This window comes from Trachypithecus francoisi, unplaced genomic scaffold (assembly GCF_009764315.1).
Source record: "Trachypithecus francoisi isolate TF-2019V2 unplaced genomic scaffold, Tfra_2.0 Lachesis_group0, whole genome shotgun sequence".
Classification (NCBI taxonomy): domain Eukaryota; kingdom Metazoa; phylum Chordata; class Mammalia; order Primates; family Cercopithecidae; genus Trachypithecus; species Trachypithecus francoisi.
The window spans coordinates 152,650,502-152,677,965 of NW_022681453.1; the positions used below are offsets into that span (position 1 = coordinate 152,650,502).

General features: G+C 44.2%; 1 protein-coding gene across 15 annotated transcripts in view; it reads right to left on the minus strand.

The window, feature by feature from the left end:
• The window catches only part of ZBTB38 (zinc finger and BTB domain containing 38), a 157,750-nt gene that overhangs the window by 51,423 nt on the left and 78,863 nt on the right, over positions 1 to 27,464 (minus strand). For 7 of the 15 annotated variants that reach the window (XR_004437316.1, XM_033212471.1, XM_033212472.1 and 4 more), the window contains one exon: positions 26,151 to 26,255. Coding sequence is in view for 7 of the 15 variants with exons in the window: in XM_033212468.1 (XP_033068359.1) it covers positions 24,302 to 24,322 (21 nt within the window). In the remaining 8 variants the exon portion in view is untranslated. Of the gene's footprint in view, positions 1 to 24,301; positions 24,467 to 26,150; positions 26,256 to 27,029; positions 27,428 to 27,464 lie in introns of those variants that run through there. The other 8 variants (XM_033212464.1, XM_033212465.1, XM_033212467.1 and 5 more) reach the window with 3 other exon arrangements.

The following is a 27,464-nucleotide window of genomic DNA, read 5'->3' on the forward strand; positions in this document are numbered from 1 at the left end:
TGCTTACCTCAACCTGCAATTATCACCTGTCCTTGCCTGCTTGTTTACTGTCCACTCTGCCCGCCAGAAAGTAAGCTCCAGGAGGAGCTGCTTATCTAGGCTGCTCACTGTTCACTGTCGTATCTCCAGGCTGCAGCACATGGTGGGGGCACGCAGTAAATGTCTGGCACATAAGGGACGTGACCATGCATATGAAACACAAACCAGGCTCACCCCGACTAAAAAAAGCAACCTGCTGCCGTCCCCTACACTCACGATCCCCCCAAAAGCAAGCTGCCACCGTTCCCTGCACTCACGATCCCCCAAAAGCAACCTGCCACCTTCCCCTGCATTCACGATCCCCCAAAAGGCAACCTGCCGCCGTTCCCTGCACTCACGATCCCCCAAAAAGCAACCTGCCTCTGTCCCCTGCATTCACGATCCCCCTCGCCCTGCTCTGCTTTTTGACTTTTCCATGGCTCTCAACATTCCAATATACTACAAAATGGACTTATTTATTGTCTGTCTGCTTGCAAAAATGTAAGCCCCACAAGAGTATCAATCTTTGATTTTCTTCACTGACATATCTTAAGCACCTGACACAGAGTAGGCCCTCAGTATTCATTTACAAAATGAACAATCTGTACTATAAAAATATATATGTTTATAAATCAACATTACATGAGCATAGTCACCATAAATAATGCCAATTACAATTTTCATCTGTCTGAATTCTCCAATATTGAATAAAATTGCTTTTATCAGATATATTTCACGTTATAAAGCACTTTGCATATTAATTCATTTAATCACCTCCACAACCTCCTGTGGAGGTTGGCACAAAAAAATGGAAATACTAGTTGGGTGCCTTGGCTCACGCCTGTAATCCCAGCACTTTGGGAGGCCGAGGCAGGAGGATCATCTGAGGTCAGGAGTTTTAGACCAGCCTGGCCAACATGGTGAAACCCTGGTCTCTACTAAAAATACAAAATATTAACCGGGCGTGGTGGTGGGCACCTGTAATCCCAGCTACTCGGGAGGCTGAGACAGGAGAATTGCTTGAACCCAGGAGGTGGAGGTTGCAGTGAGCTGAGATGGCGCCACTGCACTCCAGCCTGGGCGACAGAGCAAAACTCCGTCTAAAAAAAAAAAAAACCCGCAAATACTAGTATGTACTCGTAGGATGCAATGAATTAACAGTTAGTGCTCAATATGGAAGCTAGTATTATTAACATGCTCATCGTACAGATGTGGTAACTGAGCCTGGAGAAGTGATTTGCCTCACATGTATGTGCGCACATACAGCAGTAATTAAGTCAGAGCAGGTGACTTGTTCTGTACGGCACAAAAGGGCCCAGCAGCGAGTCCAAACCTCAGGCTTGTTATACAAGATCCCCACGGAAGAAGCTGGCAGCTGGAAAAGACCCAGAATGGGATTCAAGAGGTTGGGCAGTTGGGGGCAACCAGCCTGAGTCATATGCCAAGAAATCTCAGAGAGATTGAGGAATGTGCCAGAGAGGTCTCCAAGCAGGGCAGCCGAGGATGGCAGTTAAGGCATGCAGCCCCTTGATCCCGGGTGGCAGTTGCCACGATGATCTGAGCATTGCTGGGTGGTGGGCCTTGGGCCTGGGATCCTTCATGGCTGGCCAGGTGTACAACAGCTGTCCAGCAGGCATTCTCCAGGTGCTGCCTGATATGTAATCAATCTGTGTCTGCCCCACAGCCCAGAAAACACTGGCACAGCCAGGATTTGCTAATCTAAAGTAAATGCCTCAGGAAGATGGGTTTTCATTCGCCTCCCCTCCCCCACCACAAGTATGTAGGTTTACCCTCTTATTACAGGTCTGTGATAATGCAGTCCCGAGGGATTATGGGGCTCATGCTGGGGACCTGCCGGTCAGGGTGCAGCATGAGACTGGTGAGTGTGGCTTCTGGTGTGAGCCTCCTCCATGATGGAGGGAAGAGTCTCCTGGCCAATACAGAGTGGAGACTGGTCAGCAGCGCTTGTCAAAACCCTGAATCCAAATCTCAGCTGCCTTACCAAGGGGCTTCTAAGGTCCCCTGTCATCTGACCTCCTTTCCTGCCATTCTAACCCACACTAGCCGCCCTTCTGTTCCTTGAGTGTGCCCGTGGCCTTCCCAGCCCAGGGTGTTTGAGTGTGCTGCTTCTGCAGCCTGGAATGTCCTTCTAGCCCGGGCAGCAGCCCACCCTCACCTCCATCCACCACCCACTTCTCTCCTCCCATCTGGTGCCTCTGTTATACATTTTTTAGCATACTTTTCTTTCATAGTACTCATTATGATTGTAATTAAAAGTTACTTGACAAGTCTGTGCCTTTACTACAGAGTAAAAATTATATGAGGGCTGAGACTGTTGACCAGTTTTCCTAGCACTCAGCCCTGCAACTGCCACATAATAATTAATAAACCTGTACTTAATGAATACAAAAACAGAAAGCACCCAAAACTAAGCTTTATAGAGCCCACCATACCTGGCACTGTCACCGAGCTTTCCAGACCCAGTGTCAGGTCAACCTGAACTGCCCTGCGATTTCCCACCTATGCTAATGGGTGGTCATAAAAAAAAAAAAAGCCAAGAAGGTTGTTCTGACATGAAAAAGGAAAAAGAACCCACCCCCCACACAAATCAACATTGCTGGCCTAAAGCTGAGCTGTGTAAGATAAAACAGAGCTATCTGCTGCCCACAAAGCTATTAGAGCCCAAACAAGTTAAAACACTGAACCACAGCTCTGAAACACTGAAACACAGCTCTGAAAACTGCTTACTATCACCATTTTGGCCCAAGGAAGAAAAAGGGCAATCTTTCAAGCACTATGGACATGCTTTGTTCAAAGTCCAGGAATTTGGCCTTTGTCTTGAGTACCTGGGCTGAATTGGCAACAAACTCTTTACAATTTAATACTTAAAAAGTTGTAAAGGTGGCAACATGGCGGTGTCGTGTAAAGCCCTGGTGCTGGGTGTTTGTGAAGGACTTAGCTTCCACGTGACATCTTCCCTTCCCACACTCTGGCAGCTTTCCACCCTGCAGTCACCGGTCGCTTCCTTCTGGCGTCTGCTCCCTCCCCCGGCCTCCTCTCCTCCTCTCATAAGAAGCTAATCTGGAGACGGTGCTGGGTCTGTGGCCTCCTGCTGGGTCATGGAACTGCAGATGCTTTGCATCCCGGCACACCAATCTATAAGCCCTTGTCTCCCATCAGGCAATGAACAGTAGATGGAAGAGGCACGATCGTGTGTACTTATAACAGTGGTTCTCAGCAGAACTATGCATATCAGACTGACCTGTGGAACCACAAAAAGAATTTGAGATCAGTGATATCACTGACACTGAGCCAGGGTTTGGGAGACAGGGTCTGGGCAGGTGTGCTTTTGCATCCTGCTGAAAATTACCAAGATATATAGTCCGCACGACCTGGCCCGTGACTTCTGACTACACTATGAAGGAACAGCTTACCATGTCTCCTGCTCCATCTGGGCAGCTGAGAACTGCTTTGACGTGACATCCCCATACTCCTAACAAATGCAACAATGTCCCCATTGTGACTTATCATTTGACAGGAGGAAGTCACCTACATATGTCATCCAAGTTATGTCCCAACACCTAACAAGCATATATGTGCTGTGTGCTCAGCACCGTTCTATACACTGCATATATATCATTCCATTTAGGCCTCACAGCAACCTTTCTCATTTTACAAATGAGAAAATGAGGTTCAGAGAGGCTGTGGAACTCAGCCAAGATTGTTTAGCTATTGGTGGCAGAGCTGGGATTCAAACCCAGGCAGCATGACTCAAAAACCATACTTTCCATTTCAGGTGCAGGAGCATAAAGAACTTAGCTTGTCCATGTTTTTCTTGGTTTCATTTAGCGACCCAGCTGTTGAAGGCTCACAGGGCATCACACCAGCCTACTGACCAGTTTACATCTGGTAAAATGTAAGCGGGCCTGGAGCAGGGCTGCCACGTGTGGGGTACAGGCTATGCCCTGTGGTAGGCTGAGAGGCAGCCCAGGCTCTGCTTGGTTGGGCATGTCCCTCGGTGCACGGCTGTAGTCCCTGCCAGAAGGAGGCCACTTCTTACTGTGTACAAAGATGCCATATGGGACCACCAGGTAGCCCTGGGGTGAACATTTAAGGGAAATTCAGTATTTTCCATAAATTCTACTTTTAATTCATTTTCTTAAAAAATGTATACTTCAAAGTAATATATGACACTTATGAATATGACTTATTTTGATTTTTATCCCCTTCCATTTCAAGATAATATTGAGTGTATATGTAGGGTTACCATAAGATGGGGGCATAGAAAAGGAATGGTGAAGAGATTAAAGTTGCTGAACTAAAGGAACTGAGACACTCCCAAAGCACTGTTACGTCCATTCTTAAAATAGGGCTCTACGATACTTTAGGATAAGGCATACCACGTCCAGTCTGGTACAGTGGCTAAAAGTCTGAACTTTGGTATCTGGGGGACCTGGTTCTGTCACGCTCTGGCTGTGACCTTGTGCAAATTTTAAAAACTTGCACTTCAGTTTCTTCCTCTGTAAAATGGGAGCTAATATGAGAAGATACTCAGGTTAACATGAGGACTAAGTGATACCTTTAAAGTGCTTGGCATAGTGTCCAGCATAAAAATCAAGCTTCATAAACATTAGCTATTATTGTTATTACTATTACCAATTAATTCTTAGTCAAAAATGTCAGCAGAAGCAAGTATTAGCTAAGCCTTGGCCCCAGGCCCCAAATTAGGGAATGTGAAATTCCTTAATGGCAGGGACAAATGTCCTATTTCACTGTGTGCCCAGAGTTCCCCAGACCCCCTCACAGTGCTTGGTACCCCATAGGGGCTCATTAATTAATTATTCTTTCTTAATTCAGAGAGCAGTTACACCTGAGCTTTGGCCAACACACACACACACACACACGCATGCACACACATACAGGCATTTAATTACAACTCTCATTTAAATAATTTTCTTTCTTTAGTTGCATTGTTAGCCTCTCTTCTAAGCAAGTGGAAAAAGGAATTCTTGTTTTTTATTTTTATTTTTTACTGACAGGGTCTCACTCTGCCACCCACGCTGGAGTGCAGTAGCTTGATCATTGCTCACTGTGGCCTCGAACTCCTGGGCTCAAGTGATCCTCCCACCTCAGCTCCTGAGTAGTTAGGACCACAGGTGCCCGCTAACATGCCCAGCTAATTTTTTTATTTCTTTGTAGAGACAGGGTCTTGCCATGTTTGCTAGACTGGTCTTGAACTCCTAGGCATAAGTGATCCTCCCGCTTTGGCCTCCCAGAGTGCTGGGACTGCAGGTGTGAGCCACCACACCAAGCTGGCAGTAACCATTTAAATAAAAAATATTTCAAGTTCACTGTTTATTACCTGTCCCAGTAAAAAGCTTGGTAGAAAGGAGGGTGTTTAAGATAAATACTTAAATCATCAATAAATTTCCATTATATGTACTTATCCTCTTAAATCAGAAGGTCACTCAAATTTGGATATAAATTGATGAATAAAAACAAAGCTAGGGTCTTATCTGTGTATTGAGTTACATGTCTGTTTTAGATAGTGAAATTCTTTCACCTTCCTAAAGAAGCCTCTTGTGCACTGTTTACAGACTTGACAAATTACATCTGCTCCTTTCTCTTCATACAAAGGGGGTTTTTAATAACATATCAATTTGGTTACTATTTATTTTAGAGAATATTTTGGTGTTTTGGGTTTTTGATTTTGTAACCTTTTTTGTTCAATTCTCAGTTTAATGAATTCATTAGTTTGTATTTTGTTCAGTAAAAAATAATTAAAAATTTGGGTTCACTTTGGGATTTGGCATGTTTGTTGTGCTTTATTTTAGATTTTGGTTCAAGCTTCCCTTGAAGTCCTTGATTAAATTACCAGGAACTATCAGATGTAGTCGATAGTTCCAAGCTATCCTTTCGTGTTCTGTGGGGCATCCTTTTTCTTCCTGGATAGTGAGTTATCTTTATCTTCAGAGGTAGAGCACTGCTTACCCACTCCTGGGTTTAAATTACTGTTTCGCTAACTTGCTAGCTATATGCACATGTACAAGTTAATTAGCATCTCTAGACTTGGTTTTTAAAAAAATCTATAAAGTGGACACAGCAGTGTGACCTTGTTCTTACGAGGATTAAACAATACAGATAAAATGTAGTATCTCATTCTATAGATCCTTTTTGCTCTCGTAATTTTCCATGAAAATTCCAGAAAACAAACAAAAACCTATAACTACAGCTTTTTCTCCAGCCCATCTCATTATGATACTAGCAACCAATTAAATGCTCGGCAGTTGAAAGGCATTGGAAGCAGGGTCCGTTTGTAAGTGGGGATTTCCCTAGTGCTGAAGTGCAGAGTTGAGTGGCCTGGAGAGATTCAGGCTTTAAGAGCTTCCTCTAAGTCCTGGCAAGATCAGCTCTGCAGGCCGTATGGTCAGGAGCTGAGGGGCTCAGGCCAGGCTGACCCCAAAAGAAGGGAAGCCAGGGAAAAACTGCTTGTGGAAGGCACATGCAAAACCAAATTTTTCACAAAATAGGGGACTATAGGTAATACAGTAAGAGTTCATATATTAAGGCCTTGGGAGAATATGTTAATATTTTTGGTACAGTGGAAAAAACCTATTTTTTGATATTTTCATTGTATAAAAAAGTGTTTTTATAATACTTTCAAAGAATAGATACATGCATCATGATGTAATATTGGGATAAATACAGTCAATAACTGTGTGTTAACAGACAAAAAATTAAGTGACTATATTGTTTTGGGGAGCCCTGCATGCCCATTAAGGATAAGGCACCCACACAGCCCCACTGTGAAGAATAAACAGAGAAGAGGTTAGGGGTTCAAACAACCAGAGGGGAGCTTGTACCCCTTGAGTGGCTTTTATAGGCCCACACGTTGCCCCTTCCCATTCAGGGAAAGAGATTGAGCAAATCCGCCCTCAGAGCATCACTTTACCTGAATTAGATGATTATTCAGTTTCTTCACACATAGAAACATCAGGGCAGCCAGCTTAGGAGTGTTAGGAGACTGGGCTAAGAAGGCCAGAGAATTTCAGCACAGAAACACTCTGTTCCCTTCACAGCCTCATCTTGGTCCATCCTCGCCTTGGTGGTGAGGGGCCTTTTAAACACAGTAAGTTGACTTATGCTCTGAGAGGCAATGAGTACCAGGCAAGAAGAGGAGGCAGGGCAGAGGGGTGTCCTGGCCCAAGAGGTGGGGCAGGATGCAGGATGAGAAAGGCCAGAGAGAAAGGGATATGGGGCTCCCCCTACCCAGAAAGCCTCTGCTGTCCTCCTGAGTGAACGGTAGGTAGCCCAGTGCTGCAGCATGCTCCTGGAAAGGCCTGGCTCTTTCTGCATTGCTGAACCTGCCCATTCTGCTCTTTCAGGTGTCAAGGGCTTAATAACGAGGTTAGAGTCATAAAAGCGAATGCCCCAAGGCAGTTCCTAGCTGTGAGGGCAGGCAGTCCCTCTTAAAAACAGGATTCCTTAGGCAGAGCCCTTCCCCAGCGGCAGCTTTTTCAGGGGTTTGTTTTTGGGTTCCTTTGGATTTGATGACCACAGCCCATCCCTAGTTCACAGTGCTGTGTCCACAAGATGGTGCTGAGAGCACACAAAGAAATGCTCCTAGGTCCCAGGTAGCCGTTCAGTCCCAAGACCTTTCTCAAAATGGGCAGATGAGTAAAGCATCACTTCACTAGGACCAGAGCTTGAGGTGTTTTTATTTATTTATTTTTTTTTTTTTTGAGACGGAGTCTCGCTCTGTTGCCCAGGCTGGAGTGCAGTGGCCGGATCTCAGCTCACTGCAAGCTCCACCTCCCGGGTTCACGCCATTCTCCTGCCTCAGCCTCCCGAGTAGCTGGGACTACAGGCGCCCGCCACCTCGCCCGGCTAGTTTTTTGTATTTTTTAGTAGAGACGGGGTTTCACCGTGTTAGCCAGGATGGTCTCGATCTCCTGACCTCGTGATCCGCCCGTCTCGGCCTCCCAAAGTGCTGGGGTTACAGGCTTGAGCCACCCACCGCACGTGTTTTAGATAACAAAAAGCACAGAGGTCATGATGCTTAGTGGAACATGCACTCTGACTCATTCTTATTTGCCACAAATGGATTTTAGAGATTCTTCAGATGGGGAGTGGGGTGGGGGGCTGAGGATGGCTCCAGCCAGTGTGTGAATCTCCTGGTTAGAGATGTCCCCACCAGGGAGGGAGCAACTGAGGAGCCCTCAACTGTAGCCTTTGCCATACGACAGCCCTTTGAATATTTACCCTTTCCTGGGCTATATATCTCCAATTTCTTCAGCTACTCCCTTGTAACAACAAAAACAATACAAAACAAAAAAACCAAAAACTTTACAGAAAAGCCTAAGATCTCATAGTGTGACCAAAAGAAGTTTCTAGACTCCTTGGTGGGTGTGGTAGCTCACACCTGTAATCCTAGCACTTTGGAAGGCCGAGGCAGGAAGACTGCTTACGGCCAAGAGTTCAAGACCAACCTGGCCAACATAGCAAGACCCAGTCTTAGTTAAAAACAGAAAAAAAAAAAGAGAGAAGTTTCTAGACTCCTGGTTCCACATGCCTTATTATGCCATACTCCTCAAATGGCAGATGCTGGGACCCCACTTATTAAAGTGGTTGACCTCACTGTAAGCCTCAGTTTCCTCATCTATAAAATGGAGTGACTACTACACATATCATGTAGTTTGGGAAGGATTGAGAGTGTATGAGCACTCAGCAAGTACACAGCAAGTAGTAAGTGCTCAATAATTGATTTTATTTATAATATACAGACCTTTTTTTTTTTTTTTTTGCCTGAACTTCTCCTTTCTTCCCTTGTTTTATTCCTCTCCTTTGGCTTCCAAACCTCCAGGGCTGGATTTTTTTTTTTTTTTTTTTAACTGAAACTCAAAATTTCCCTTGTTTATTCTGGTTAAACTTAATTGTGTTTGCTTTATCCATCCTTTCTCTGCCTGTTGAGGTATTTTAGAATGTCAATTCTATCTTAAAATACATCTACTGATCACTTAAACATACTCTACTGATTCCTGCTCTAGAACCTTTCAGTAAGTTCAGGACAGTGATGACTGTGATAAAAAGACATGACTGTATTCTAGCTCACCTCCACAGAGCAGCAGAAGGGGATCATTCTTCTTCCCCAAAAATCATATTTTGAGATCAGTACTGTTATACTTAGAAAATATTTTTAAATCTATTAGAATAAGAAAAGAGAAAGCCTTGGCTTCATCTTTAAAGAAGGAAACTGAGCACACATCATCAGGATGTGACCCTGTACGAAGCAGTTCTGAACAGCTTAATCCATCAGTATGTTTGGAATCAAGATACTGAGGCCACAAGGCAAGTAAGCTCTTGAACTCAGATCCAGAAAGTTTCAGAGCTCCTGGGAACAGAATTGCTGGGAATAACCTAAGAATAAAAGATCAAGGTATCAAGCTCCCTGGAGCTGATCTGTGGTCTCTGGGCTGGTCTTTGGTTACAGGTGACCCAGTGCAAAAGTCCAACCAATTACATTCTCTCAGCTCCACAGTTTCAAAAACACAGCAAGACTCTAATTTTCAACTGTTCTTCTCTATTCCCTCATTCCCCCTAAAGTAGCTCATTCCAATTGTTTTTCTTGGGCTCACATCCCAGCATCCTTGTGCCCCACCCTGCCTGGAATTCAGGCAGCCTGCGATTGTTTCAGCGCCCATATCCGCTTACCCAGCAGAACACCACCTTCCTCATCCTGACTCCTCCCAAAGGCCAACCTTGTCAACCCAAACACAGAACAAAGACAAAAACACCCGGCCTTATTCCTGTGTAGCCTTGTACCATTTGCAAATCATTTTTTTTTTTTTTTAGATGGAGTTGTACTCTTGTCACCCATGCTGGAGTGCAATGGCACAATCTTGGCTCACCGCAACCTCCGCCTCCTGGGTTCAAGCGATTCTCCTGCCTCAGCCTTCCCGAGTAGCTGGGATTATAGGCATGCGCCACCACACTTGGATAATTTTGTATTTTTAGTAGAGATGGCGTTTCTCCATGTTGGTCAGGCTGGTTTCGAACTCCTGACCTCAGATGATCTGCCTGCCTCGGCCTCCCAAAGTGCTGGGATTACAGGCATGAGCCACTGCGCCTGGTCTACAAATCACTTTCATACACGCCACCTTATTTTCCTTCTCACAATGCTACTGCAGGCAGGGAAATTGTATTTCCATTTCAAAGATGGGACACCAAGGCTCAGAAAAATGAAGACAAAGTCCCAGCATCACATCACTTGTCACTGGAAAGGCTGGGTTTTCAGCCCTGATCTTGTGACTCTGAGCTTCAAACTAACTTCTAACATACTTAAATGGAAGACTAGATTTGTGTGATTCTAAACATTAGCAAATATAAACCACCATCTCATCTTTTGATTGGTATGCTTAACAGTTGTGCTTGTTTTATGCCAAATTCAGTGTCAAACATGTATCTGCCACTCAAAAAAACTACATATGTGATATGGTTTGAGTTTGTGTCCCTGCCCAAATCTCATGTTGAACTGGAGGAGGGGCCTGGTGGGAGGTGACTGGATCATGGGGGTGGATTTCCTCCTTGCTGTTCTCCTGATAGTGAGTTTTTACAAGATGTGATGGTTTAAAAGTGTGTGGCACTTCCCCCTTTGCTCTCTCTCTCCTGATGCCATGTGAAGAAGATGCCTGGTTCCCCTTTACCTTCCACCACGATTAAGTTTCCTGAGGCCTCCCAGTCATGCTTCCCGTTAAGCCTGCAAAACTGTGAGTCAATTAAAACTCTTTTCTTCATAAATTACCCAGTCTCAGGTAGTTCTTTACAGCAGTGTGAAAACAGACTAATACAATATGGTTAGCTATTTTTACCAACAAAACCAGTTTTTCCTGATCAGCCTATAACATGTCATTAACACACTGCTGGCCAGGTGATCATGTAAATATTCTACTTTGTATTTTCTACCATCTTGCATTACTTGATCACACAGCATTTTGTTTAACTTGTTCTATAAAATGAGAATAACACCTGAGAAGATCATTGTGATAGCTGAAGAAGGCAGTGAATATAGAGACCTTAGCTAGCAAATATTCAATTAATGGTACACCATATTACTACCACTAACAAATTTTCAATGCTTTCATTAAAATCAAGCAGAGTTTTGTTTTCTTAACAAGTATCTGATGAGGTATAAAGCAGCATCAGTACAATAATTCAAAGAAACAGAATGATTTCCTCTCCTTAGCCTTTTTGAATCCTTTATTTCTTCCCTCTTTCAGCAACCTCCTGGAGCCCACTCTCCAATGGAGGAGAGGGACGTGCAGACAGTTCCTATGATGATGAGAGTGCTCCACCGATGGGGCATCCAGGGCTCGGGAGGAAGCAGCCTTAAACTGGGGAAGAGAAGTCAGGGCAAGGGAGGTGGGGCTCGCTCTTGAAGGACAGGGAGAATTTCCTTGGAATCCAAGAGGGAAAAAGGCATTCTTTTGTAGGAAGAGGTCTAAGCAAAGGCAAGAATGATGCACTTGGGGAGGGGCAAACAGGTGGGATGGCTGCCCCACAGCCACGTGCAGGGGCATGTTAGGAGATGGGGAGGAACCCGGGTGGGGCCTGGTCATGAAAAATTTCCAATATTGGATGAGTTTGGACCTTATCCTCTAGTCCCATAGTTCTCACCCCCTAACACATACTGAAATCGCCTTTGGAAACTTGAGAAGACACCAATACACAGGCCCCGAGTCCTGGGGGGGCGGGGGGGGGGCTGAGTATTGGGCTATTTATTTATTTATTTATTTATTCATTCATTGAGATGGAGTCTCGCTCTGTCACCAGGCCGGAGTGCAATGGCGTGATCTCGGCTCACTGTAACCTCTGCCTCCTGGGTTCAAGCCATTCTCCTGCCTCAGCCTCCTGAGTAGCTGAGACTACAGGCATGCACCACCACACCAGTACATACTACACTAATTTTTGTATTTTTAGTAAAGATGGGGTTTCACCATGTTGGCCAGGGTGGTCTCTATCTCTTGATCTCGCCTGCCTCAGCCTCCCAAAGTGCTGGGATTACAGGCGTGAGCCACTGCACCCAGCCTGGGCTTTTAAAATAAGCTCTCCATGTACAACTTGAGCAACGGCAAGCCATTTAAAAGATTTAATATGGGAATGATTTGACAAATTTGCAGACAGGTCACTCTGAAAGCAGTTTGTGAGAAGGGTGTTTGGAGAAAGTCTGAAAAGAAGGCAAAGAGACATGTGGGGACGAAAGAGGGGGGAAAATTTGAAAGCTATTTGAATGGAAGAATCGACTAATTGGAAATTAGGGGCAAGACAGTGGGGCAAGAATGATTGACGTGCCAGTTCTACTGCATCTAGATGTGCCACTAACAGGTCGGGAGCCCAGATCAAAGAGCTGGTTTGGGAGGAGGATAATGAAGTTTGTGAAGTCTGAGCTCCCTCTGAGAAGCCTGAGAAAATGCAGGTGGCTCCCTCAATCAACAGAAATCCAAAATGGACTTTAGTGCTGAAAGGGAGCTGGAGTGAAGATTCAGATGTGCAGTGCAATGATGTATGGGAGGTGGCTGCAAACATGAGCATGAATTTTGCCCAAGTTGAAGTAAACTGGATGAAAAGAAAATAGGGCTAAAGGGGGAGCACGAACAATGGATGCTGGTGCATCAGAACCACCTGCAGACCCTTACTACAATTTCATTTTTTCATGTCACTCTAGACTGACCGAATCTGGTAAGCCCCAGAATCTCATTTTTAACAAGCTCTCTTGTGCTGCAGGATCAAGGCTAGGTTTGGACACTGTACTTGTTTCCTGGGGCTGCTGTAACAAATTACCTCAAACTTGGTGACTTAAAACAACAGAAATTCATTATCTCACAATTCTGGAAGCCAGATGTCCAAAATCAAGGAGTCAGCAGGGCCGTGCTCTCTGTGAGGGCTGCAGGGGAAGAATCCTTCCTTGCCCCTTCTAGTTTCTGGTGGCTCCAGTCTCTCCTTGGCCTGTGGCTGCGTAATGCTCATCTCTGCCTTCATCTGCACATGGCCTTCTCCTTTCTACAAGTGTCTCTTATAAGGACACTTGTCATTGGCTTTAGAGTCCACCTCTCATCTCAGAATCCTTAAGTACATCTGCGAAAACCCTTTTCCCAAATGAGGTCACACTCACGGGTTCTGGGACATGGACACTTCTTTTGGGGGGCAGCTATTCAACCCATTACTGACACCATGGCAGTAGCTCACATGAATGAATGTGAGAGGGAGCTGGAATCCAGAACTCCACGCTAAGCTTCCTGACAGTGGTAGGAAGAGGAAGAAGAGAGGAAGGGAGAGCAAGCCAGCTCAGAGACTCCTAAGATATCCAGCTGCACTCCCAAGTTGTGTTCTGCTCAAGGGACCACAGGCCACTGTGAGTTCAGGGCAAAAGACCACCTGAGAGTACTCCACAGAATGGAAAAAAAATCACAACAATCATAAATTCACAAAAAGCCAGGCCATGCTACCCTCAAAATGTAGGCAAGAACTTGGAAGGGCTGAAAAGGTTTTTAATTCATTTTTAAACTAGATTAATGCAATATGAAGCTGGAATTTCCTCTCTAAGATTCTGCAGCCCTTTTCTCACCACCCTAGTAGTTTCCAGTCCAGACAGGTCACCATGGCAGCATGGGATTAATTATTTCTGTCTTTCCCATTGTTTTCTTAGGAGCAGGCAATGCCCTCAGCCATGAACATTAAAGAAGTTCAGTTACACCTCCCTTTTCACCACCTACAAGGGTCCCATAAATATTCACTGAGAGCAGATCACCCCTCATTTTTATACTGATACACGTTCCACCATTAAAATCCTACATTATTTGTGTCAGTTCCCTGATACACAAAGGTTTTCTCTCCCCTAAAACAGGACTTTCCCTGCTTGGCAACAGGGTTTCCAAGGCCAGAAGGCCAGTGGGGGCTGGAGATGGTAGAAAGGAATGAGGCACTATAAGATTAAACTCACAACCAGGGGACAACAAGAGTCTTCAGAATCAGATTCTTAATATGGTCAATATTACCCCATCATACATTTCTACAGCAGGGCTTAAAAGGCACAACCCTCAACCCCACCCCCTAAGACCAAAGCATCCAATCCACCTCCTAGTTAGCAAGTCCACAATCTTACATAGGTCAATCTCTATGTCAGTCTGTCTCTGTGCTTTGCCCGAGTGTCTAGAGCAGCACTCCTCAAATGTCAATGTGTGTAAGTCAGCTGAGGATCTTGTTAAGTGCGTTTTCTGACACAGTGGGTCTGGGGTAGGGCTTGAGGCTCTGTATTTCTAATGGACTCCCAGAGGATGTCCATGCTGCCAGTCTGAGGACCACACTTGGGGTAGCAAATGTCAGGTCTCCACTGCAGCAGCATCTGATGGCTTTTCTTTGGTCAAGTCATCCTGGAACAAGTTTCTAGAATGATTCCACCCTGGCCCCCCTAGAGTCCAGTCCACATAGCATAAGCCCTACAACTTCACTTACAATGGCAGACACTTGTATTTCTAATAAAAGCCCAACTCCTACAATGGAAAGGGGTGACATAAACAGGACAAATTCCAGAAAAGGGTCTTGTATGTCTGGTCCCTCTTCATCTATGTCAAGGTGGACATGGCTGAGGTACCCCTGAAGATGTGGTTTAAATGGAGTATAGGGAAACCAAGTTCCCTGACCTCTGGTGAAATAATAGCTAGAATAGAAATGATGATGATGATGCCAGTAACAACAAAAGCTAACACTGACTAGGTACCTTTTACATCCCAGGCCCTGTGCTATGTGAGTCAAAGACATTACGACTCAGCACCAAGAAAGAAAGGGCAGGGTTAAAAGATGTGTAGAAAAGAGGGAAAGCATTGTAAATTCCAGGGTTCGTGGAAGGTCAATAAAGTGTCAACAGAGGGAGAAAGGACAATTCTCAGATTGTCCCAGTCTAGGACTAGTTAGGAAGTCACTGTTTGATATTTCAGAAAACAACCTTGGACCAAACATACCAAAGACCAAGTATATCAGGACATATCTGCTGTCCCTTGCTGTCATCCATCACCTGATGCCATCCAGGTTAGCTTTTGCAGGCTTGGTTCCATGCAGCTGCCTTAAGAGGGACATGCCTGGACACGGAGGGGCTTCCTCCGATGTTCTTCCTGTCTCACCCTGGGATCAGTACACTGAGCACTGGGCAACTTAGTCAGGGCTGCTCTGTCTGAAGCCTTCCAGATGTGCCTGGACACAAATACTATGCTCTGCTACTGACCCCACTGACATAATACTTTGCCTGTATGAAATGGACATAGTTATATCCGAAGTGACGGACTTATTTGTGGTGAGATGGAGAAGGTTCAATGGCCTTTACTTTTCCCTGGGCTGGGCCTCAGACAGCTTCAAGCCCAACGCTCGGCAGGAGAAGACTGGGCAGGTTGCCACTGAGGGAATTCAGATCAGTGGACTGAGTCAAATTGCATGCAACTGCCATGCAAGAAGCAGCCCATAGGCTCCATTCAGCCTGCAGATGCTCTCATCAGGCCCCGATCTATGTGAAAAAGTCTCAAACCTCCAGTTTGCCACAATCTAACCACTTGCTTACCTTCTCATACCAAGCCCACATTTAACGTTCAGATTACCTTCCTGTTCCTGTATGTGAGTTTTAGATCTTAGTCTATAAAAATGTAAGTATAAATCACGTGTAGGTTTTGTTCTGCCTGTGAAATTTTAACCTCTGCACTGTGGTTCATTGTCCTAAAATTTAAATGCTGAGATGTCAGTATTCAAGCTTTCAAAACTCTCAGAGTGCTTCGTCCTAACGAAGGACAGGTGTTGAGAAGCCTTACCACAGAATATATTTGGGTGACATACTATTTCTTAAGGATTCCTTTAGTTTGTCCATTCCTATGGGAAAAATTTCCCTACATAAATCCTCAGAGGCAGAGTGGCAAATATCAAACTCTTCACTTTGCTGCAGTCAGTCACATTAATGATAGTCTGTTCAAGCTTCAAGAAAAAGGGGTACCTAACTCCTAATAAGCATTTCATGAAATCAGATTTTCTATCAGAGGCACTCAGCTCTCCTTCTTTAAAACAAGCGTCCCACAAGTCATCATGAGCAGGTGTGTAACGGGAAGCAACACTCACTGAGCTTTTATCGGTTCCAGTATCCTGAGCTGACATCATGCTCCCTCCTGGGTTACAGTATGTGGGAGTTGACATCATGCTCCATCACTGTGTCACACAAATACAACAGTTCCAAAAAACAGATCACAGAAATAGGGCCTGGACCATCCAGCTGTCAGGTGTTCAAAACAATAGGGTCAACACCATGAAGCATCTCCACCAAGATCACAAGTACCCTCAAGGAATCCTCAGAACTGCTCAATGAAAATGGTGGCTAAACCCAGGAAGCAGATTTCAGCTTTAGTGACATCAGGGGGATGTGCAGCTGATCCCTCAGTCCGGGGAGCATTCTGAGCAGTCTGGGGCGTGAGGACCTCCTGCTGGAAGGTGGCCGAGGCTCTGGGCCGGGTGTTCCCCACCTCCTCCCCACTGTCAACAGACATCTGGCTCCAGGCGCAAAATGCCAACGTACAGAGATTATCTGTATGGGCCTGGGCCCTCAGATATTTATTGAAGTCCATGTACACACTTTCCCTGCACAAACATTTTCTTCTTCCCCATTTCCCACAATTCCTCCTCCCATGTTTCCAGTTTGAAGCCACTGCTGGCAACACTACGACCTCTGGAGGGAGGCCAGGCCTGGCAGCACAGAGCTCGAATGCAGCACAGGATTGTGAAAGTTGCCTCTTCATAGGCTCAGGAGACGCAGGCGCTTGGCAGAGCTGTCAAGCAAGCCCACCAGTAAGTCTGAGGTACAAGGAGAGGCACAGAGGCTTTCCTACTATGGAAAAGTGACAAAAACTCTGGCCAGTCTTTCGAATGGATGAACAATGGTTCAGACAAAAAAAAAAAAAAAAAAAAATTCGAGTGGAAAACATTGTGGGGGGGGGAAGAATATTAAGGGAGCTACGTTCCAGTCAGCTGTTGCCAATTTCACCCCAAAAGAAATTTAATAGAAACAGAAGGAAAGTTTCTGGCAGTAGTCAGGTACCTACATAGTTCCCCTATTCACCTAGTTTAGGGTAGAATTATCTGAGCAGAAGGAGCAATGACGTTGGTAAATAAGTTGTCTACATTAAAAAATAAATAAAACTCCCCACGCAAACTCCAAACCACTGCAGGTAAACACTCGCAATATGTTGTTTAGAAAAATTATGCTTTAAATATACTGATCTAAAAAAAAAAAATCGAAAGAACAGACTGTTCTGTAGAATAGCTTGAGTTTCTGCCTGTGCTTTCATTTTAGAAAACAAATGCTCATAGACCTCACAGCAGGAGGAGTTTCACACAGGGATTCAGCTCACAGAAAATGGCCACCAGCTTTGAGAGACCTTAACACAACAAACAGGGCACCCAAGAGACCTTTTGGGAATACGAGGCACTTGCCTTTCACAAGGGTAATCGTCTAGAGATACACAAACCCCCCTTTTTTTTCCTTCCCGACCAGTAATATAAATCATGGCCTCCCAAGTACTTGTTTACAGAATACCACAATGACTAATTACCAGAACTTTTCTTATTCTCTCTGAGCAAAGGAACCTCATGGGAGAAAAAAAAAAATAGGTCATTTTTAATGTAAGGGAGTTGCTAGGATTGGAGGTAAGACAACTATTTAAACTTCATAAAAGGAAAAAGAAAACCTCAAGAAGTATTTTCTAAAATAGAGAAAGGCGCAAATCTTATCAGAAACGCATTATAAATAGAAAAGAAACTCTTAAAAGAGATTGTTCAAATGTGACAAAAAGCTCTCAGTTTCCTGAAAATGTCAAAAACAAAAACAAATATTGACAATACTCTAAATAGCCAACAGACAGGGTAAGAACTTCACTTAGAAGCAAATTTCCATTTAGGTAATTTACCGTGCTTCTGTGCACAAAGTTGCTTTACACTGTGTAGTCACTGAAGACACTCCAGAACTGCTAGACCTTCACAGGAAAAATTTTAAAGGTCAGGGTTTTTTTTTCTTTCTCTAGTTAGCACAGCACTCCGGGGCAGCCAGTTCTCTAACGTCTGAGTAAAACCCTACACAGGGCTTCATTTCAGTGCCACGTCATGGCTTTTGCAGACTATCTTCTTGCCTCTGCTTCCTCAAAGTGGTCCTTCTGTCCCCTCCCATTAAAGCAAAGGTGGAACTTGCATTAATCCAAGAGAAGGGCTGAACACACTGCAGAAGGCGTGGTTCAGCCACAGGCGCTGGTTAGGGCTACACTGTAAATCTCTTCCACCAAAGAGCATCAAAGACCCGCACGGAGACCTTGAGAAACCTTGCTCTTTGAGCTCAAGTCAGGGACTAGAAGACCAGACTAAATAGGTTTAAGCAGGGACAGACCAGAATGCTGAGTAGGTTTTTCAAAAAGGGAATCCTAATTTAGGTGTCTGGGAGCCAATCACTGTGCTATTAGAACTAATCGGAAATCTCCGTGCTTACACGAAACACACAAAAGTATGGGGAGACTGATCTGAATATGCGGGTCTCCCTTGCCTGGCAAGATAATAAATTCATCTGTGTTTGGACTGAATTGGTGGTCTTATTATCTAATTGTAATCAACTCTACAAATAGTCAGAAGTTGTTCTAACACTTGAACAGGAAAAATAACATATATAAAACAGGGCCTAGAAACAATATCCAACTCACAAAGCAGGAAGTGACAGCTCATATCTGTCTCACCTTGCACAAAGCCTGCCTTCATGGGTTGCTGAAATAATCTCAGGATACCCTTCCAGGACTTAAATAGCCACTGGAGTTCTCACGAAAATGCATCCTGGTATGAACACTCACAGTAGTGGCCAGAAAAACTGGTGCGCAAGCTGGGTCTTCCTCCCTCCCCGAGAAAATGTTTAATTTCTTTCAATATTAAGTTATAACATAGCTTAGGAATTTTCATTTACACAAAAGAGGAGAAATGTTTTTGTAAGATGGAAAACAACCTTCTGCCTCTCCCAGGTCAAAAAGAAATTTGCTTGACTATCTTAATTGGCAAAAACCCAAGGGCTCCAACTGGACCGGAAGCTTTGCATCATGGTATCCTACTGCGTGTGTCTGCTGGAAGTCCAGCAGATGTCATGGTCAGCTCGCTCTCATGGGACAGTGCCAGTCCTTCTTTAAGCTTTGCTGCTGACTGCCATCTCCTGCTTTGCTGATAACCCGCCTGTTTCTGGCAGACTGGGCCTAGGACAGTGGGTTCTGTTCCCACTTTGCCACTAATGATGTGGCCTTGAGCAAGTCCTAAGACTTCTCTGGACATTTCTTTCCTTATCTGGAAGGCAAAGAGGTTGGGCTAGTTTATTTCCCAGGTTCCCTATAAGCATTATATTTGAAAACCATGATTCCCAGCCCATCCCAATCCTTCTGTAAGAGTCTTCATTCCCTCAAAAATGGACAAGCTCCCACCCTTAAATTCATGCACTTTCCTCAAAAGTGTAGAGGGTAAAGGCAGAAGCCGAAGTCTGGCGAATATCAGCATATCTATGAGGACAGGAGGGAGCTGCTACATTGAGACCCCTGGGAGACCTCAGACTGAGTCCCTGCCCCTGCTTGTCCCAGCACCTCTGCTTTTCTGCTCGAAAGAAAATGAAGTACTACACCTTAGAGCCGGAAGGAAACAGCCATCATTGAGCGAAACCTTCTCTGGTTACAGGTGAGGAAACCAAACAAGCCAAGTCATGCTGGGAACAATTCCTAGGCCTCCCCTCTGGATTCTCACGGATGTCTTTCTTCTCACCCCAACCCAGCCCTGCAGGGGCTCTGGGCAATTTTCCTAGCCCCCTGTAGAGTTCCTCAGGGCCTCAGAGGGTAATCAACAAACATTTACTTAGCCCTCTGGGCAATCCCCCAAGGAGTAGCTTTAAACTTCCAACTGGTATAGGCTCTGGGAACGTTTAGCCCAGCACAGTGACAGTGACAGCTATAGCAAGACACAAATTAATTGATCTGATCAGTGTGGAACTCCATTGGCATTTTACTCTAAAAGAAAAGTTTGCAGCAGCACAAACAGTAGATAAGGATAGGTTAGGGAGATAGGGAGGCTCCATGAGGCTGGGGTTCTGATCTCCTACCTGGCAGGTAGTTGATACTAAGTAAATATTTGCTGAACAAATTCAAATTTGCACATTATCTCTGCTCCATTTGCTTCTTGTCAAAAAGTCTGAGGTTACAATAATATTAAGGATGAGGATCTCTGAGCCTCTCAGTTAAAATCAGGAACAGGCCGGGCGTGGTGGCTCAAGCCTGTAATCCCAGCACTTTGGGAGGCCGAGACGGGTGGATCACGAGGTCAGGAGATCGAGACCATTCTGGCTAACACGGTGAAACCCCGTCTCTACTAAAAAAATACAAAAAACTAGCCGGGTGAGGTGGCAGGTGCCTGTAGTCCCAGCTACTTGGGAGGCTGAGGCAGGAGAATGGCATAAACCCAGGAGGCGGAACTTGCAGTGAGCTGAGATCCGGCCACTGCACTCCAGCCTGGGCGACAGAGCGAGACTCTGTCTCAAAAAAAAAAAAAAAAAAAAAAAAATCAGGAACAAACACCAGTTTCATACTCTCACTATGTGGCTGGGGAGGCAGCCCAGAGTGTGGAGAGAAGAGGCTGGCCTTGTGAGTCAGACAGACCCCAGGGTGTAAAAATTTCATCTCAGGATGGGCACGGTGGCTCACGTCTGCAATCTCAGCACTTTGGGAGGCTGAAGCCGGTGGATCACCTGAGGTCAGGAGTTCGAGACCAGCCTGGCCAACGTGGTGAAATCCCATCTCTACTAAAAACACAGAAATTAGCTGGGCATAGTGGCAGTCACCTGTAATGCCAACTACTTAGGAGGCTGAGACAGGAGAATCACTTGAACCTGGGAGGCAAAGGTTGCAGTGAGCTGAGATAGCACCACTGCACTCCAGCCTGGGCAACAAGAGTGAAACTCCATCTTAAAAAATAATTAAAAAAAAAAAAAAAACTCTCATCTTTACAACCTTGGCTGTAGTTGTTGAGTTTCTTTTTGCTTCACTTGCCACACCATGTTGTCTGAGGTTCTAAAAGATGGCAGAGATAATGCATATAAGGTATAGACCTAACTCCATGAATGTCAGTTCCATCCTCTTTCCTTGGAGCTGTGGGTATAGAGAGAGAAACTCTGTTTCTAGGAAAGGCTCCAGGCCATCAGCATCCTCCTCCAAAGAGGCAAACCAGCAAAAGGATGCTGACATCATTTTAAAATGACTCAATATAGTTTTCATAAATATATTCCCACTAAGTCATCTTATTTCTAAATTATGTGTAGAGAACATAAAGAGCAATTCAACATACATGTCAAATGTTTTATACTTTCCATATCTAAGTTAAACACCAAACATGTCTATATACCTCAATCCTTTGTTGTGAATAAACAAAGAGAGGAGCTAGAACTAGGAAGAAAAAAAGGATACATTCTTTTTCTCTCTCTCTTTTTTTTTTTCTTGAGATGGAGTGTTGCTCTGTCACCCAGGCTGGAGTGCAGTGGTGCAATCTTAGCTCACTGCAACCTCTGCCTCCCGGGTTCAAGTGATTCTCCTGCTTCAGCCTCCCCAGTAGCTGGGGCTACAGGTGTGTGCCACCATGCCTGGCTAATTTTTGTATTTTTAGTAGAGACGGGGATTTTGCCACGTTGGCCAGGCTGGTCTCGAACTCCTGAACTCAGGTCATTCATCAGCCTTGGCCTCCCACAGTGCTGGGATTACAGGCATGAGCCACTGTGCTCGGCCAAATTATTTTTTCATCTATAAAATGGAGTTGGCATAGATGAAGAATATGAACTTTAGCCTAAAAATTAAGTGACTTTAAGATGCAGAGATTGAGGGAAATAATATAATGACAGAGATGTTTATCTACCAGCAGAGTCATGTAGAATAATTTAATGGCATGACTGTGTAGTGTTGTCACTATATATATTGCTAACAAACAAGTGACAGTGGTTTTGCAAACTCTGGCCATGGGACAGGGTGTCATCACTTATTCCACAGAAAAGAAACTGGTTTGCAGGCAGCATGTTACACAGTATGTGATCACACAGCAGAGAGCAATGAGATGATGCGGGGCAGGAGGGTGCAATAATACCACCATTCCCTGACTCTCTGGAAAGTATTTGCTTTTATCTGATTATGCATATAATCCATTAACATTAATGACATAAAAATTTTGAGCATAGACATATCTTTGGTAGAAACAGGATTTGAAACTAGCATCTCAAATCTCAGGTTTATCTCTTCCTCTGCTTCACAGAAGTTGGTAATTGTTCATCTTCATCACCAGCCATGACAGTGCTGTTTAAAATACAGATTCCCTTGCCCCACCTGGGAATCTACATTTTGACAAGTTCCCCAGGTAGATTCTTGTCCATACTAAATTGATGGTCACTGGGACTAACCCAGAATAAATCAGTGGTAATAGGAGGTGTGTGCTTTCCATGATAAAATTAACAAATTAAAATGAGTCTTTAAGATAAGGCTTTATGTGTAGATGCACATTATATAAATTTATATATCTATACAAGGTTGTGAGGGGAAGGGAACCAATATTAATTAATTGCCTGCTACGGTATAAAGAGATCCTGACCAAATTATATATTAGTCAGTCTTCCAAATAATCCTATATGAGTTATGGATGGAAAAAGTCAGGCTTAGAGAGAAACTCTTCTAAAGTCACCAGTCTGGAAAGTGGCCCAGCTAGGTTGTGAAACTAGATTTATCTGACCCCAGTCTCCTCATTCCATTGTACTAAGCTCATATGCACGTGAAAACACGCAGACACGCATATGTCATACAATAGCCATATGGTAAAAGGCAATGGAATTACATTATTGTTAGAAACTTTTTGCATCAACAGAAATGTAGTTTTTAAAGGACTCATTCTATTAAGGGATATTCTTTAATTTGTATGCTGACAACAGAATACAGTGTATGACTACTATTAAAATCACATTTAACAGCTTGAATTTTCATAATCAGAAACATGTTCAGAAACATAATCAGAAACATGAGACTTGCCAGGGACAAATTTAAGAGTGATTCTTGATTTGTGTAAGCTACACACTTATGTAAATTAAACCACTTAATATTCATCATATACGTCATATTACCTTAAAAAGGAAAACACCAACAATGTAACTTCGCACTTGTCAATCCAAGAGTCTTCCTAAGCTCATCCCTCACCTTCCAGGGTCTGACGTACCTGGCTCCCTCCATTGGGAACCTCCTTCCGCTGGCTTCTGGAGTTGCGTTCCTCCATGGTTCTTCCTTACTATCTTGCCAGACTTCTATCTGCCTCCCTGGATCTTCCATTCTTTTCTCAAAAGGCTCCATCCTCAACCATTTTCCCCCTATATTCTCTCTCAAAAATCTCTTTTCCTATCTCTTGATGTTCTCTCTCAAAAATCTCTTTTCCTGTCTCTTGACTTTTTGTTATAAACCAAAGACTCCCAAATGAGCCCTGGCCTTCCTGTGGAGTGCAAAGCCCCCTTCTGCCTGGGAGACAGCATGCTTCAACACTGCAAACACAGCACCTCTAAAATGCAGCTCCTTACCTCCTTCTGAGTTTCTTCCATGGGTAGTACTGCTCTGGAAATCGCAGTGTCAGCTTTAGCTGTTCCTTCTCCACTGACACATCAGATTCTGTCAGTTCTTCCCTCTGCATCTGTTCCTTTCCCATTTCATTGTTATCAACCATTTCAGGCCTTTCCTGCCCCTCTTTTTCCCTGGTGGGTCATAGCAGCTTAACTGGCCTTCTGGCCTCTAGTTTCTGCCCTGCCTCTCCTCCTGATCTCCCCCAAGCTACTCACAAGAGCCTGGTCCTGAAGCACAACCAAAACACTCCCCTGTTCAAGTATCTTTAATGACACCTATTGGTTAACGCATTCACATTTCCTAATTGGCATTTAAGACTGTATCATTTGGCACCGAATGTTCTACAGTTTTGATGCCTATATATAGAACAGTTCTAACTCAATTGGACTTGACTCTTTTCCCTGAATATGCTCCATGTTTCTCCATCTCCTACTAGTCCTCCTATCTCAAATGCCTCTTCCCCGTTCTTTTATTGAAATGCCACATCATTGAAGGACTTGCTTAGGTGCTTTTTCTCAAGAGCCTCTTGACTGTTAGGGATAAAAGGGACCCCTTCCTCCTCAAATTACCAAAATATCTTCTTTTTGCATTTATCACATGGTTATTTCTGCATATCTTCTTTCCTCAACAGAGTCTGAGAGTGAAGAGACCAGATTTTTGTGGCAGTTGAATTCTCCATTCTTTCTAGCACAGTCATACTTGTAGTAGATTGTTGTACAGCATTCATAGAACACCTTAAAGTTTACAAAGCATGTTCACATTCAACATCTCATTTGTTTTATTTGGGGATTAAGTTGTTACAGGTAGCATTCAAGTCTTGCAATTTGATTTCTGTAGCTTATTGCAATTCTTAGAGCTATCTCTAATTTTCTACCTTATAAATTAAACAAACATATTTCTTAAATTACTTTACTTTTGAATACCCACAGTCTTCTGTGGCCTACAAAGCTAAGAGAAGAGAACGTTTCAAATCAAACAAAACCCCCTTGCCAAACTGCTTTTTCTTGGATTCTGAGTTAAATGTACAAATAAAAAGGCCTCTATAAGCAGGTAACAAGAATGACAAAATCAAAATTTTAAAGAGAAGTGTGAAATTCCTTTCTAAAGATATTAAGACTTTTTAAATGGCTTTCCTATATATCCATTTGGAATTCTACGTATGGGTCAATCTCCAACATCCATGAGCTGCCGTTCCAGCATATTAACAATAGAAAATTGCTAACAGTTGAACAACAAATTCTTTGCTAAGAGACTGGAAATGACTAATACGATTGTAAAAACAAATCTGTCTGGTCTTGAGTACCCAAGTGCCTTGCAGAAGCTCAATAAACATTTGTTGATGAAAAATAAATGAATGAATTCAGAGAAGGCCTTACTATCATTTATAAATTGAGGGCATAAGTTTTAATAGATGGGCGGAAGTATAGATTTAATTGGAAAAAAAAGAAACATTGAATTTAGAGGTAGAAATGTTGGTATGTCTATGACTCTGGTCTGTCCCTGTGATGGACCCCACTCTGCAACTGCTGGAGAAGCAGGGGAAGGAGGTGGGGGTGAACGGCAAGCACCATCTACCCTACCGTGCTTCTCTGGAATCAGGCTGCAAGCTCCTCCAGGATGGTCACTTTGCAGTCCTGGCACAGTGCTGTGCCCACAGAAGGGACTTCATACATGTAATATGAGATGCAAAGCCCTCCATGACCTGTCTCTATTTTCACATTTCAATCCTTTACACCTATTCTTCCTTACCTCCTAGGGCTATCGTGAGGGGTAAATAAAAAATACTGTGCTTAAAGCCCTTCACACTGCCTAGCATACACACGCATACAAATGCTTGATAAATGGTAGTTGTTATTGTCACCATCTGGGACTTCGTATATGGCTCCAGGGTAGAGCTTAGTGTGTTGGGCCGTCAATACTTGGCTGCGACAGCTGCAAGTGTCCTGGGGATGGTCTCTTCACGTTTGTATACTTGGTGCCTAGCAGAGCGCTCACTCTGGCTCAAGCTGGCTACGTGACTGAGCAACGAAGATCCAAGTTCCAGTCCTGCCTTGACCCCAACTCACTGGGTAACCCTGAAGCGTCATCTAAACTCTCTGGGCCTCAGCAATGTCAGTGCATCCTTCCAGCCTAGGGAAACTAGAGATCTGTGAAGAGACATGTGGAAGACTCCAGAACAATTGCTGACAGAACTGGAATGAGAAACCAGCTGTCCTAAAGCCTTGATCTCCTAGTTCCCCTTCATCACGGGGGCTTCACACATCCAGTCTCCCAGTAACACATCACTTGAGTGTCATGGTCACTTTGTAACCCCAAAACTTGATGGATTGCTGTCTTGAATTGTATACCCTTTGGGAGTCCCTCAGAAAGACCATTTCCTATCTCATGTAGACTAAGGAGAGATGCGAATTTAGTTACCTCAGTTAGAACGGACCAGCTTTAACAGAGTTAGATTCCTGTGCTTTGGAAGAAATCACTTGGAAATCCTTGGTTCTGAGTCCTCCATTTCTTCCACATCAAGATCTAAAAAGGAAAAGCAAAGTGCAGTGTCCCATGACTAGCTGCTAGGATTTGATGTTTTAGCAACAATAACTGCAACGAGCACATATTGAACACATAAGTCAAGCACCCACAAAGTGGTTGACATATGTGGTTTCGTGTTGTCTTCATAACAACCTTCAGATGTAGGGAACATTCCCCCATTTTACAGCTATAGAAACGGAGACTCTAATGGGCCACAGAACCTGTTCGAGGTCACACAGCTGGTTTATGTGACAACTAGGACTCAAATCCAGATTCAATTGATTCCAAAGCCTGGGCCATTAACCAGTAAGTCAGGGTTTTAAAAACTCTTCAGCCAGTGACCCACTGTTTTAAAAATTTATGTTATATAAACTGAAAACCAAAAGTCTCATAAGACAATGCTTACCTTCACTATGTGCAGTGCATGTTATTTTCTATTCTATTTTTCTCTGTATTGTACTGTATATTCTATATCTTAAGAAGATTTCCAGTAGCAACCCACTAAACTGATCCCACAGTCTTCTAATGGGTCCCCCACTCTTGAAAAACACTACATTTAGATATAGCGCCTCACTAGCTGCTTCTCTGAAACCAGGACAAAACTCTTCCACATTTTTTAACCATGAGAATCTGACCAAGTAGTTGAACTTTACAGAAGAAAAGTCTTTAACCTTTAAAATGTGTATAAGGCACTATAACACATATCACCTATAATCGATCCTTAGAAGGGATACTCAATTAGGGCCAACGTCCAGAATGGAATTAGGCACTTACCTACCGCAGTGCAGGAGTTATAAAGTGGAACCGCGGACAGACTAAAATCTCAGGTGATTTATGATGTACCCTACAAAAAAGTGGCTAACGGCGGGCGGTTGTGTTGTATGTTGTACCAACAGAGCAGACCTAACTACTGCAGAAGTAGGCAGCTAAGACTGCAAACCCCTGGGGGCAGGGCTCTGCCTTTGCACGTCCCGTTCAATTCCAGGGTCTTGGTGTTGCATCAAGGAAATTATCAAGTTCCCGTAGGGTCAGGACTAGGGTCCGATTCTCAATCCAGGAGACAGGAGGTGTGACTGTCAACGCAGTGCCCGAGCCCGCTGGACTCGAGCCCACCACGTCCCCAGTCCCGGGAGCGCATTCCTCCAAGGCCCCCGCCCTCTAGCACAGCCGCGCAGTTGGGCCACGAGATGCGGCGCAACCTGCCCGCAC